Source organism: Labrus bergylta, chromosome 4 (genome assembly GCF_963930695.1).
Source record: "Labrus bergylta chromosome 4, fLabBer1.1, whole genome shotgun sequence".
NCBI lineage: Eukaryota > Metazoa > Chordata > Actinopteri > Labriformes > Labridae > Labrus > Labrus bergylta.
In genome coordinates this window covers 11,718,014-11,732,838 of record NC_089198.1, presented here as the reverse complement: position 1 = coordinate 11,732,838, position 14,825 = coordinate 11,718,014, and the positions used below count along the sequence as shown (strand labels likewise).

At 42.4% G+C, this 14,825-nt stretch overlaps 1 protein-coding gene across 2 annotated transcripts in view; it reads right to left on the bottom strand.

Moving 5' to 3' along the window:
- Positions 1-487: 487 nt before the first annotated feature.
- Positions 488-14,825, bottom strand: part of LOC109996550 (choline transporter-like protein 5-A) — a 37,687-nt gene continuing 23,349 nt past the window's right edge. Inside the window, exons 4-22 of one of the 2 annotated variants that reach the window (XM_065953727.1) lie at positions 14,044-14,128; positions 12,396-12,480; positions 12,086-12,214; positions 10,325-10,385; positions 10,085-10,208; positions 9,180-9,263; positions 8,023-8,135; positions 6,601-6,732; positions 6,093-6,192; positions 5,908-6,000; positions 5,377-5,464; positions 4,134-4,402; positions 3,589-3,683; positions 2,884-2,987; positions 2,719-2,792; positions 2,274-2,344; positions 2,010-2,098; positions 1,613-1,697; positions 488-1,131 (exon numbers count right to left, since the gene is read on the bottom strand). In XM_065953727.1, coding sequence (XP_065809799.1) covers positions 1,034-1,131; positions 1,613-1,697; positions 2,010-2,098; positions 2,274-2,344; positions 2,719-2,792; positions 2,884-2,987; positions 3,589-3,683; positions 4,134-4,402; positions 5,377-5,464; positions 5,908-6,000; positions 6,093-6,192; positions 6,601-6,732; positions 8,023-8,135; positions 9,180-9,263; positions 10,085-10,208; positions 10,325-10,385; positions 12,086-12,214; positions 12,396-12,480; positions 14,044-14,128 — 1,979 coding nt within the window. In that variant the 3' untranslated portion in view covers positions 488-1,033. The remainder of the gene's footprint in view (positions 1,132-1,612; positions 1,698-2,009; positions 2,099-2,273; positions 2,345-2,718; positions 2,793-2,883; positions 2,988-3,588; positions 3,684-4,133; positions 4,403-5,376; positions 5,465-5,907; positions 6,001-6,092; positions 6,193-6,600; positions 6,733-8,022; positions 8,136-9,179; positions 9,264-10,084; positions 10,209-10,324; positions 10,386-12,085; positions 12,215-12,395; positions 12,481-14,043; positions 14,129-14,825) is intronic. The other variant, XM_065953728.1, reaches the window with a different exon arrangement.

Here is a 14,825-nt window from a genome sequence, read left to right as displayed (position 1 = left end):
GGACAAAGGCAGGGTTGTTGTGCCCGTCCTCTGTTATAACACTGCAGCCTTTGGCCATCAAAACATTTTCAAACAATATCTGGAAGACTTTATTGTTATCCAATAAAAGAACATATTGTCGATTTCGTAAACAACTTTACATTAAAAAAATCAAACTCACAGTTTACAATTACAAAACTCCTTATAAAACAGTTTAAAGAATAAATAGAAAAAAATAGTGTTCAAAACTTTGGCTTTAAATAGAAAAAGAAAGAAACATTTTTGTAAGATTTACTTTATATTATATTCCAGCTGAGATTAAATGTAACGTCATAATATTCTAGATAAGGATGTTAATATATTTTAATCCATTGTGTGTTGTGAGTCTCAGTGAAGTCAATGTAGCTGCACATTTTCTCTGACTGTTTCTAAGACTGAAGGTTGTTCCAACATCAACCTATAAATATCAGGCATGTTTAAACTGATGTTCACCTGTTCATATATTTAAAACACACAGAGCATAAAAAAGGTTGAATTAACCAATCACACAGTATCTGAACATAAATAAGTCCCAGCACTCGTAAAGACCAACAATGGCACAGAATCGCACAAAAAAAAAAGAAAAGTGTGGTCCATCGTTCCAGAGAGTTCCTGTATCAAAGCAGTGGGGTGAAACTACGGGGGCTGCAGGGGACAAAATAGATGATCCAGTGTTCCTTTTTTTCTTGAAGTTTTAAAAAGTCTTCCTGTCGCTCCAAACGTCTCTGACACTGTGACTGGGTCCTTTGACTTCAGAGTGAATGTAAAGATTCCCCTGTGTGTGTGTGTGTGTGTGTGTGTGTGTGTGTGTGTGTGTGTGTGTTGATAGTATTATCCCTCTATGAGTTGGAACATGTTTAACAGGACAGTCAGTGAGATTTACAGAAACTTTAAACATCCATCAGACTCTTGAACAGTAGGCTCATGTTTCATCAGTGCTGGGAGCCTGACCTCACCAGGACCTGGTAAAGTGATCTGTGGGGAGACTGAGAGCTGATTGGACGAAGGAAAAACATCATCGATTCTGAGTGGATTTACCCAGAATTCTGTGCAGCTCTGGAGACATGAGGAAAGGTTTGTTTGAACTCCCATCGTTCCTCTCCAAGTCATCACCTGATGGATGGATGACAGATTAATGGATGGATGGATTAATGACGGAATAATGGATGGATGGGTGGAGGGAGGGATGGATGACAGATAATTGATGGATGGATAGAGTTGAGGACATAAAGAAGTCAGTCATGTTATCAAACAAAAACATGTTGAAGACTCAAACATTGTGAGATGAATCAGTTTCAAAATGAAAGAAGTTTTTAATAAATAACCGTCCTGAGCTGTCACTGAATCAGAGCCCTGACCGGTTTAAACATCAAACACAGTAAAAGTAGAAACTGTTTATGAGTAATGTAAAGAAAATCATGTTTGAAAGCAACCAAAGTAGGACCGTCAAACATGTACATTTTAAAAATCGTGAGTACTCGCCAAATTCAATAGTTAATTACGATGAACTGATTTTTTATTTTGACATTTTGAACTGTCTCAAGCTGAGAGTTTAACAAAGTAAATATTCTTCAGTGAGAGCAGCTGTACTCACAGAAGCAGAGGAAGAGTGTGTCCACACACATGGCGTACACACTGAAGAAACCGTGAGCAATCAGGTACGAGCCAATCACCACCGTCTGATCAGAGGAACACACACACACACACACACACACACACACACACACACACACACACACACACACACACACACACACACACACACACACAGATGTGAAGAAACACACACAGGACACAAGACGCACACAGCGATAAAAAGAAATCAATAGATCCAGTCTACTTTAGCTTGATATGTGAGGTTTCATGTGGGGGTGACAGGAGCGCAGATTTGAATTAAAACACAGTATTTTAAAACGTTTTAATCTGAATATTTAGAAGTTCGGTTTGGTGAGAATTAAAATAAAGAAAGTTAAACGACGTGTGACTCTGACCAGCAGGGGGACCCAGTAGTAGTTCAGATCGGGGACTCGCTCCTGAAAAACAGGAATCCTCCTGGTGAAGAAGAAGAACGCAACCACACCTGAAACACCCCCCACCCAACACACACACACACACACACACACACACACACACACACACACACACACACACACACACACACACACACACAGTGTTTTTATATATATATTATATTTTTATATTTCCTGCAGGTTTCAGGTAAATCTCTTATAATGTAAAGCTGATCTGTTACTCACCGACTCCTCCTGCAATCAGAACTTTACCCAGAAACAACAAGAAGTCCGTCACTCTGTCCAGAACTGCAACCCTGCACACACACACACACACACACACACACACACACACACACACACACACACACACACACACACACACACACACACACACACACACACACACACACTGATTATTTATACCAATATTTCTGAACATTTTACGATAATATACACTACACTACACTACACCCTGCTTGTCCTGATGTGAGCCCTGCTGAGTGCTGTATTCTGCATGTATGACGCTCTGCACAGGATGTTACTGTGTGGTTAGAGGGCGGGGCTTCTGATGATGGATCTGTCACTCACAGTGTGTTCACATTAACTCATGATCATGAATAGATTCTGAGATTAACCGTTAAAAACATATTTTCTGAGAATGTGTCTGAACACCTGTGATTCTCCTCACCTCACCATGTTCCTCATCAGGAGGAAGAAGGCCTCTCTGGCTGACGTGCACAGGTTCTTACCGTAGATCGCCACCTGGTGGAGAGGAGACAGAACACAGCTGTCATTATATGTTTCATTCTCCTCATGTTAAAAAAAAAAAGAGCCCGACGTTGATCTCTCTCACCATGATGTAAGCATTTCTGTTCAGGTAGCGGATGAATCGCTCCAAACACCAGAAGCAGCACTTCAGACACATCATGATGAACCGAGACACGCTGTTGTTCACACCTGCACAGGTAAACATGACCGACATCACACAGGCAGAATGATAGATCTGATAGCAGAGAAGAGGAGTACTTACAAACATACCAGAAGATGTCTTTACAATAACAGAGAAATATCAGCACGAGGTCAAACCTCTGTGAAGTCTCATTTAGTCGACACAAAATGACAGAAAGCTTGGCTTATTGTCTCTACATTTTCGTACATATCATAAAGTCAGATAATGACATCTAAAATATTACTTAACATGTATCCAAATAAAGTGTATATCTCAAGATTTGTTGATATTGATCAAAAATGAACTTTTTGTAAAGTTGAACCTGTAACCATATCTCATTTGTTCTTTAATTTTAACGGTCTGGAAAGTCCTCCAGAATTCCATCTTATTTAAAACAAAACAAGTGATTATTATTAAAGATTAAAAAAAAAGCTTGTTCACTTATTTCACATGTAATGATAAAAAACAGTGTGTTATTGTAAACTAGTTATTTATTATCAAAATGTAATGTACATGTGCGTGTGCGCGCGTGTGTGTGCGCGTGTGTGTGCGCGTGTGTGTGTGTGTGTGTGTGCGTGTGTGTGTGTGTGTACGTGTGTGTGTGTGTACCTCTCAGTTTCTGCTCCAAATACTCCAGAACAATCCGGACCAGCTGGACCATGGAGAGGATCAGAGCTCCGAACGCCAGAGAGCCTGTGTGATACCTACACACACACACACACACACACACACACACACACACACACACACACACACACACACACACACACACACACACACACACAGGTCAGAGTGATGTTATGTGATTGTATACTGTCTAGATACAGATGTCTAAAACACTGAGGGCCTGAGTCACTAGGAATTGACTGCAGCAGCTAATTGCTGAAAATAACTGTGCATCATTTTCTCCCTCTATCTGCTCCGTCTGAAGGTCTCATTCACAGAGCATATAGCTCTAATGATATTCATTTTACCGCTTCACTGTGACCTTTTACCGCTTCACTGTGAGGCCAGACTCTAAGCACAAATAAGCCTTTGAGTGTGTTTTGTGATTTAGACTTTTTGACTTATTTGCACAAGTTCAGCGGGTGCAAAAAGCTGCGTCATCCCATTGTGAATCAGGTCCTCTGATTGGTCCAGACTCTTAAACCAACCTGATTGTTCTGGTGAACGATGAGAACAGAGGACACGGTGGGATGTCCTCAGGTTTCCTCCTGGACCAATAATAAGAGGCGAAGGTCCCGGCTAATGTGCACTGCTCCAGAGCCAGACTGAAGTTAACCAACCAGAGGAAGACGAGCAGGTTGGACAGCTGCAGGACGAACAGGTAACGGTGGTACGATGTCTCTCCTCCATAGAAGGCGAACAGACAGAGAGAGCCGGCACATGGAGGAGAGGAGGAGACGCCTGATCTGTTAAAAGTCTGTAAGAGAGGAGGAGACATGTGATCTGTTAAAAGTCTATAAGAGAGGAGGAGAGGAGACATGTGAGCTGTTAAAAGTCTATAAGAGAGGAGAGGAGGAGAGGAGACATGTGAGCTGTTAAAAGTCTATAAGAGAGGAGGAGACATGTGATCTGTTAAAAGTCTATAAGAGAGGAGAGGAGGAGACATGTGATCTGTTAAAAGTCTATAAGAGAGGAGAGGAGGAGACATGTGATCTGTTAAAAGTCTATAAGAGAGGAGAGGAGGAGAGGAGACATGTGAGCTGTTAAAAGTCTATAAGAGAGTAGAGGAGGAGAGGAGACATGTGAGCTGTTAAAAGTCTATAAGAGAGGAGGAGACATGTGATCTGTTAAAAGTCTATAAGAGAGGAGGAGAGGAGGAGACATGTGATCTGTTAAAAGTCTATAAGAGAGGAGAGGAGGAGACATGTGATCTGTTAAAAGTCTATAAGAGAGGAGAGGAGGAGACATGTGATCTGTTAAAAGTCTATAAGAGAGGAGGAGAGGAGGAGACATGTGATCTGTTAACAGTCTATAAGAGAGGAGAGGAGGAGACATGTGATCTGTTAAAAGTCTATAAGAGAGGAGGAGAGGAGGAGACATGTGATCTGTTAACAGTCTATAAGAGAGGAGAGGAGGAGACATGTGATCTGTTAACAGTCTATAAGAGAGGAGAGGAGGAGACATGTGATCTGTTAAAAGTCTATAAGAGAGGAGAGGAGACGTCTGGCCGGCTAAGTCATCAGCTAACGCGGTCCTTTGTAACCGTGCATGGAGGAAAATAAAAAACAGCTCTCTGTGCCCTCTGGAGATCTCCTCCAGAAACACACCTCGTTAATAGTCAAGTAAATTTTCAATTACACTCATGACTCAGCGGATGCATACGCAAACAAAAAAAAATAAAAAATACAACAATCAAAAATAATAATAAAAGTGGTTGTAATAAAGGTATACCTCAGGGCTGCAGGTGGAGTTGGCGTGGGAGCAGCTAGCATTAGGAGACACCACTTTGTAGACGGGTTCACCTGAGGACGCCAGGTAACTGATCACACAAGCAGGTTAAAGACAACAGGTGAGTCAGAGAGATGTCACAGACAGAGATCAGCTGTCCCTCTGCACATCACTGAAGGACTGAAGAAAGCACATTTTAGAGGGATGAGAAAGTTTAAAAAAAATATTGCTGTGACACCCTAGGATTGTGGGTAGTGTAGTTCTTTTATTGCCAGAGAGTGGCTCCTGTCTTCTCCAGGAGCATATACCGTCGCTTCACTTTCTGAACAACACTGTTGAGCTCTATTGCACATTTCATTTTTGAATATTTTCTCTTGGTAGAAACGTGCATGTCTGTATGAGTTGTGATTTAAGAGAGTTTTACTGTCGATGTTATTTTATACAGCGTCTTTGTGGTGCGTTGCCTTTTGGGACAATAAAAAATAATCTAAAGTATGATGATAAAGTTCCTCTGATGTTGTTACTGGAGGATACACAGCAGTGGTGGCCCAGTATGAGATACACACAGTGATCAGGAGGAAGGTGACCACCGGGAAGAACAGAGTGGTCGGGATGTGACCCATCGCTCTGAAACAAAAACAAACAGTTATCATTATCAATAATACATTTAGAGGACATTGAATCATATTTGGTCTTTTATTGTTTTTATATTTTCATACTTGCTGGCCTCTCTGAGCAGAGCGATGGCCACTCTCACTCTCCTCCTCAAGAAGATCAACATCAACAAGATGGACGCCTCAGACACTGCCAGAGACACAACTGACACACACAAACACACACACACACGCACGCACACACACACACACAACAGGAATGCACTTCCTGTTGGGATTCTCTGCACACTAACATTTGGTCTAAAACTCTGCTGCTCATCTGTTGTAGGGAGATCACATCACCTCCATCCTCTCCTCCCTGACTGATTTTGTTGTTTGTTTTTAAATGTTTCAAATGAGTTACTACCTCAGTACATCTCTGACCTCTTCGTGTCTGCACACCTTCTTGTGGTTCTTCATTTCTTTTTCATATTGACAGATCAAGGCATGACAGCTACGTCCATCTCGCCTTCAGTTTAAATGTCGCAGAGGCTTTTTGACTTTGGATAAAGTTAAACACACACACTTATACAACGGTGAGTTCAGTGTTTGAATAAATAGGAGACACACTCACAGAGTATGATCCAGGTCTGTGACAGGTGGAGGTACACCTGCAGGTCAGACTGAAGACCCACCTCCATGATACCCACGTCAGATCCTGGACTGTCTCTGAGCCGGCTCAGCTCCATCCAGCAGAACCACATACCTGCACACACATCATTAAACCCTGTGATTACATTGTTCAGAAACACAGGAACATGCTCTTTCTGCTCTCTTAGTTTTGCTGCGTCTTATCTCTCCGCAGGACTCGAGAGGGAGTTTTTTTTTTTTTTTTTTTAAACAGGAGTTTTGTTTTGTTACATGGAGCCACCGAGGGCTCATGCGCGGTTTAAAGTTTGGTGTGCTCAGTGAGGTTCCACGCGCGCCTGCACTCTCTCGAGCAATTTGATGAATAAATAAAAATAGGTCGGAAATATACTTGGGCGGCCCACCCAGGTATTGTCTATGTGTGGGAAACACTGGATTTTTATAACTCACTAGTTTTGTGTTTTATGAAGGATACAAGTTCATATGTTTGGGGGTGTGACTGATCTGGCAAGCAGCCAAGTTGTAGAGGTTTGTCAGGAGGCTTAAGGCCTAGCTCCAGCTCTTTGCCTGTTGTTAGGTTGACCAAAAGTTTGGTAGCGTCAGCATTTACAATATGACGACCTCCATGGATAGTCTTTCAAAACAGCCCTTCAGAAACCCATGAATAACGTCACTCAGGCTTCTTCAATGTTAATTCACAGTCTATGATTTAACCACATTTGAGTCATTCTTACCCTTTGTGCTTCGTAAATTAGTACGAGACGTCACCTGAGATCTCCAGGGCTGAGGACAGGGGATTTCCCTGGGGAGTATGCTATAGCTGGCTAGCTGGCTGGCTGGCTAACTATAGCATAACCACCAGTAACTTTGAGGGCCATGCGTAACACACGCTCAAACACACACTCTCCTCCTGCTCTTTGCCTGGCGGCGCACTCACACCTTTTGGTTTTTTCATGTCAAACTGCCACAACAATTTAAATCTAGTCTCGTTAACGACAACTAAACATCCTTGTCGTCAAAGCTTTTATTATCAAAGATCTATTTTTAGCGTGTTAACGTCTTATTCTTGTCAAACTGTTTAGTCAGCACTTTCTTGGGTAGCATGAGCTCAGTCTGCCAGGATTGGGTCACCGGTTAAGTCATGGTACGTAAATTGGTTTATTTGCTGAAGCGGTGTCAGTTCATTTCCTGAGCTGACTGCTGAAGAGCCCTAGAGCACCGTACAGAACCGCCCAACTGCTCGGGTGTTCTTGCAGCCTCCTCACTCTGACAACTCTACCTTAGTGCCCGTTTATGAATAAACCCAATGTCTCTACTTCCCCCCCCCACACCCCTTTGTCTTTGTAAGAAGTATCAAACAGACGTTGTGAGAAAAGACTAATGAGAGTGTGAATCTGTGAGTGCAGACCGTATGTGAGCAGCAGGAGGACGATGATGATGGTGGTCCAGAGCAGAACGCCAGCGGTGAACCTCAGCAGGAGGATGAAGATCAGACTGATGAGCAGGGCCAGCAGTAGACCTCTGAAACACAGGAAATAAAGGAGAGTCAAATAAATAAAGGTATAGAATCCTGCTTCTGCATCTTAAACATACATCCTCAATAAATTCAGTTTATTGCAGGGAAAAATCCACAAGAGTATCAGTGAACAGAGTACCGATAAGTTATGTCAGAGAAAAAAAACATGTCAAGTTAGAGAGCTAACATAGTTGTCAAAGCACACTCAACAGATCCAGCAGTTAAAAGAACTGAGTCAGTGGTTTAGTCTTTGTACTGGGTTTACTGGGATACATGAATTAATTTATTTGGTTGTAGAAGAAGCATGACTTCAGGATGTTACAGGTTTTGTTCTAAATGATCTTACACCCATTTATCAGGCTCTCAAATGCAAATATTTATTACAGGACATTAAGAAGTGCATAAAATAAAGTGAAACATGAGGGGAAAGTCTTTTTCCTGGACACGGACAAAGATAATAAATTTTTTAAAATCTATTATAGTAAAAACATTTCAGATTAGGGAAGAAACAGGGGCGTGTCTAGACTTTTTAGACTGCAGTGGCACACCTGGGGTACTGACTCATGAAGTTTGTGGGCCATGCCAACCCAGGCCCCCCCCTCTGGACATGCAACTGCGAAGAATGAAGAAATCTTTCATTTGATCAATTACAATTTAATTCATGTTTTGTTTCCGAACAGAAAGATGTCCACAGATTAAGGATGCTGTTTACAGATGTTGATAAGACGCAGTAGGCGTTTGATGAAATTAAACCTTGCTGTTGTGTTGTTATGAAAGTTTTAAGCATGTGTAGAAGTCCAGTAAATGTGTTTCATTTCCAAAGATTTTGTCTTTAGAGATCAATATAATAAAGTCTAACACGCTAACACTCCCTCTGCTCTGTAACAGAATGATTTAAATATTCATGTTTAATGAACCATAGAGTGATAATTAAACATGTTCGTTTTCAGGTAAAAGTCAAGTCAGTGAAGACAGACAGTTCAAACACCACGATTCAGACTGTTTTATGACTTTAGAAGAGCACAGTGTGTGTGTGTGTGTGTGTTTACATTAGTATCCAGGCCCATGACTTAGCGTAGTCCTCCACTATCTTCAGACCGAGTTCCTTTGTGTCCAAGAGTCCTGTTATACCTCTGACCACAGGAGAGACAGACAGACAGACAGACAGACAGACAGACAGACAGACAGACAGACAGACAGACAGACAGACAGACAGACAGAGTGATATACAGAACGAAGAACAGACAGACAGAAAACAGATGGACAGATGGAAAAACAAAGAACCTGAAATTATGAAAATCCTAAACAGAGAAAGGAGGCAGAGACAGCTCTCATGAAAACTTCAAAAACACTTTTAAAAAGATCAGGATTTCAGAGCCAGTGTACCTCGTAAATATTCTTATTGTCTTTTGTTGAATCTAAATATTGTAACCCCTTTGGGTTTGAACATGTGAATGTTATAATTTATGTGGTCTTAAGATTCTTTTAAGTTTTATGTCAGCAGAAAACTAGTGATGAGAAACTGGGCCTGATGCACAAAAGGATTGTTTGGATATAGCTCCTGCTAAACCTGCTCATGAGTCAGAAAGACAACGTCTCATTTGAAAAACACACGCTAAGGGTTAAATACTCCCCTAACCGCGCTGCACACCAAACAGAGTCACTCTGCGCTGGGACTGTTTGAGTGTTTTTAAATGAGCCTTTTTGCAGACATTACTGTTATTACTATAACAGGTTAAAACAGGCTGGGGCTGTCAGCTACTCCCCCGTTCATCCATATGTGTGGAGACTGTCTGGAGCCGTTACCATGACGAGGTGGCCTCACTTGCTCCTTTCAGGGAAGGAAGCTTTTTTTTCATTCTTCGTGAATCCCACCACCAAAGTGTTCAGAGTCTAAAATAAGTTTCAGTGTTGGGTGTTTATTCTAAATGAATAAATAAATGAGGTCGAGTACTTGGCAGCGTGTTGTAGTTCAGTGACACTACGAGGCATCTCCAGAGCGTCTTTAAACCTCGTCCTGTTCGCCACAGTCACCGACCCGTTCAGAGTGATGAATTCTGGGAGACACCGCTGCAGGACTGAAACACAGTATGACAGTGAGTATTGCTGCGATGAGTTCAGTCTGTGAAAGTGTTTTATTTTCTGAGTGAAGACTCGTGATGATCTGACATCTGAGTGTTGTTTGGATGCTCACAGGGTCTGCTGGGGATGATCATGGAGGGACAGTCTTCATCTCTGAGGACCTGAGACAAGGGCTGACACAAACACAGAACAGTGTGATCATAATACTTAAAATTACATGTATAGTTTCATAACATGAACATGTGTGTCTGTGTGATCATATCCACTGTTTAAATACAAACACAACAAACAGCCAGACACTGTTTAGAAGAAGACATCACAGAACTCTGTTACATTGTTTGGAACAAGCATCTGCAATTGTAGGATGTAGGATGTTTGACATTATTTTGATAGTAAACAAGAGTTCTCAAAAGCCCCTCCTGCTGAACCAGGAGCCAGAGTGTCACCAGTTAACCGGTCCAGGAGTGGCACTGAGGATGCGATGGCACGCCTCCTTCACTCCATCCTCCAGCGACCTTCAACTTCCAAGCAATTTCATTCAGATCCTTTATCACCATAAAGCGACACAAGATGATCAGGAAACTCCACCAACTTAACGCCCCACCACTCATCATCTACTGGCTTTAAAGCTTTTTTCACCAACAGATCATGAACACCGTCAACACCGGAGCACCACAGGGCTGTGTGCTCGGTCCCTTCTTGTACACACTTTATACAAACAACTGCACCAGCCCCTCAACAGTTACCACATACATACCCCTCTCACCCACTCAATCCACTCTTTTTGTTTTCTGCAATCAGGTTGGAGGAGATCCAGGACTCCGACCTGAATTGGGCACGCTTTAAAAAGAGCTTTGTTCCCTCGGCTTTTGAAGCTCTTATAAGCGTCCATGCTGACTGGCCTCTTTCATTGTCTATATGTTTCTTCTTGTTGCTTAAATGTTTCTTCCCATGCTACGTTATTATACAACCAACCAATACCCCCCTGGGGGACAATAAAGTATTGTATAGTATTAGTTCAGCACCAGTTCAACTGTGACACCGGACATCTTGTGTAGAAATCTGGGGTCAGTACTAAAATAATAAATACAACTCAAGACATGCAAATCTCTTGATGCATACAGTGTTTTACTTTGTGGTCTTGTCCACTGGGAACTTTGAATACTGAGACTTGTGAGATTGGTTTTGTGTATTTGTGACCGACATACCGCCTAGTTAGGAGCAAGGACACAAAACGCAGCTGTACGTCTTCATTCTGCTTCAAAGGGCGTCTTTCAGGACGATATTCTGTAGAGGAGGTCATGGACATGCCCATTTCTAGAACAAAATGACTAAGGGTGGAGGTGCAGTAGCTACAGTGACCGGCAACAGCAACAAAATATAACGTACTGTAGGTGTTATGGGGCCTGCATGTAGTCCCCAGTGAACCGACAGGTCACATGCACCTATCACGACCATCAGATCACGGATGTAATAAACACAATCTGAGTCACTGCTTTCATTTGAAAGCCTTGGTTACTGATTGAAAGAAAATCTATCGTTATTTTTTGTGTCCAATTCAATTGAGGGTGCAGAAATTTAAAATGAGGGTGCAATGCATTCAACCTTTTGCACCCTCTTAAAACGGATCTGGTCATGGAGGTCATGTTTTTTCAATTTTCTGTTCAGACATCAAACAGTGCAACAAGAAAACCAAGTATCTTGACTTCTTCTTCTCCCCGCGTCTTTCTTTCACTGTTTCTCTGCCACCACAATACGACACTGCTGTGACGTTATCTTGACGTCTACTTCAAATTGGTGTGTGTAATAAAGTGTGTAACATGTAGATAAATAACGCACGCTCACCTGTGATGTCATTTTTTTTTTTTTTTACCTTGTCTGGATTATTAAATCCCGGTTTACAGAACTGTCTGTAATAATCCCAGTAACTCCTGCTCAGTTTGTGCTGCAGCTGCATCTCGGTGTACGTGGCAAACCTGTCCGGGCACCTCGACACGCACATCTGGAAGGAGAATTATTCATCAATATAACATCAATTTCAATTTATACTCCAGATATTTACAGTTAGAATTTACTAATGAATCCAAACAAATCAATAAAACACGGTCAGAGCACAAGTCAGCTGGTCAACATGAAGACGCTTCCAGAGAGAACAACTAATTTGTGTGTGTGTGTGTGTATACCTGTGTGGTGGGACACTGCAGGTTGATGAGGATAGCTGGGTTGGTACATTTCAGGATGTTGGAGTAGAATAAAATGGGTTTGTTCCTGCAAATAAAAAGTTGATGTTCACACACGCACACAGCACATTGTTAATCTGAGGTTATATTCTGGGTTTGTATAGAAGCAAAGGTGAATGGATAAAGACTGCAGAAATGAGCGCATAGTTACACACGCACACACAAAATCACACCACTCCAGCTCTGCTGCTCCCAAACAGGATGACATCATTCACAATGACATCACCCTCACTTCATGCAGACCCCGTCCCCCACCGCCGCCCACCCCAAAATACTACCACTACTACACCGCTTTATGTATTTGTACCACCCTCCTCCACACACAATCTGCGGTTATAATCTGGGTTTTTTTCAGAGGCAGGCAGTAACATGTTTATTTAAGGGTCAGCAGGAAGTGTTTATGTCAGTCAGTGATTTCCTACATATCCCAGAATGCCTCTGATCACTCCTAAAGGTAAAGAGCCTGTGCCTGTCTTCACAGGAATGGTGAGAATCCTCTCTGAGAGCGCCTAGCTGAGCTTTAAAAAACCTTTCAATGAGTCGTAGTTAAGGATTTATTCCTCAGAGCGACTCTGAGCGAGGAACAAAGAAACAGCGAACAAACAAACAAACAAAGACGTGTTTCCTGCCACCAACTGTTCAACCCATCAGCAGTGTATTTCAAAGTTTAACTCCAGTATTTTTCATCACCTTCTGTATGTTTGACGCTAAGCTATGTTTCACGCTAAGCATGAGATGAATCATCTGTAAAGCTTTGATGTTAGTGACATAATTTATTAACACAGCTGTCATGTGTTATTGGTCGTTAATAAGTTCATCTATAATGTGTCTTTATTTACACTTCACCATTTACAAATCAACTATTACATCTCTTGAAACCAGTCATTCAGGAGTTGTCTGTTGTTCATAAGATTTGAGTAATTAATAGTTTGTATTCCTCTGCTCAGTCACTGATTTTAAAAAGACGACACGTCAAACTTCATCTTCAGCAGTACTGAGAACGACCAGCAGGTGGCAGAACACACTAAAGAAACACACTGTATGTGTGTTAAATCTTCATTCAGAGGTCTTTGTCCGTCTGCTTCTCTCTGTCTCGCTTCACTCTGACTCCTCTGACACAGTGGAGTCAACACCAGCAGATCAGACGCTGATTACATTTCTCCACAGAGAGGATCAATCAATGATCAATCAGAAGAACAGACAGGTGAGGAACAGCTCGTCGTGAACACAGAGGAACAATAGATGTGAACAAAGAGAGAGAGTCTGCAGAGGGGGGACAGGAGGAGGGTCTCAGGTGAACACGTACAGGGCAGGTGAGACAGAGAGAGATGCTTGTATCACAGTTTAGTGATTCTTTTGGATGTTTTTTTTTTTAATGTGACCTATATCAGATTTCACACAGCATCTTCACCAAAGCTCTGAAACAGTTTTATTAATACGATGATGAGCAGCTGCTAACTCGAGGAATAACATACATATTTATATGTGCAAATGTACACTCTAGGACTGTGGACAAGATTTCTAATTCTAGAACCAAACTGTTGAGCTTTATACCTGCTGCATAGAGAGTCAAACTGTAACAGAGACTTACTCATTGATGGTTCCCCTCTGACCACAGAACTGACCGTAACTGTCTGTAGGATAAAGAACCTTCTTCGGATCGCCATGAAGCCAGGCTGGAGAGAGAGAGAGAGAGAGAGAGAGAGAGAGAGAGGAGAGAGAGAGAGAGAGAGAGAGAGAGAGGGAGAGAGAGAGAGAGAGAGGGAGAGAGGGAGAGAGAGATAGACAGAGAGAGACAGAGAGGGAGAGAGAGAGAGAGAGAGAGAGAGGGAGAGAGAGATAGAGAGAGAGAGGGAGAGAGAGAGAGAGAGAGAGAGAGAGAGAGAGAGAGAGAGAGAGAAGGGAGAGAGGGAGAGAGAGATAGACAGAGAGAGACAGAGAGGGAGAGAGAGATAGAGAGAGAGAGAGGGAGAGAGGGAGAGAGGGAGAGAGAGATAGAGAGAGAGAGGGGAGAGAGAGAGAGAGAGAGAGAGAGAGAGAGAGAGAGAGAAGGAGAGAGGGAGAGAGAGATAGACAGAGAGAGACAGAGAGGGAGAGAGAGATAGAGAGAGAGAGAGGGAGAGAGCGAGAGAGAGAGAGAGGGAGAGGCGAGAGAGAGAGAGAGAGAGAGAGAGAGGGAGAGAGAGAGAGAGAGGGAGAGAGGGAGAGAGAGATAGAGAGAGAGAGGGAGAGAGAGGGAGAGAGAGAGAGGGAGAGAGAGAGAGAGAGGGAGAGAGGGAGAGAGAGAGAGAGAGGGAGAGAGAGACAGAGAGAGAGATAGAGAGAGAGAGAGAGAGAGAGAGAGAGAGAGAGTATTAAAAAGAGAAGCAGGAC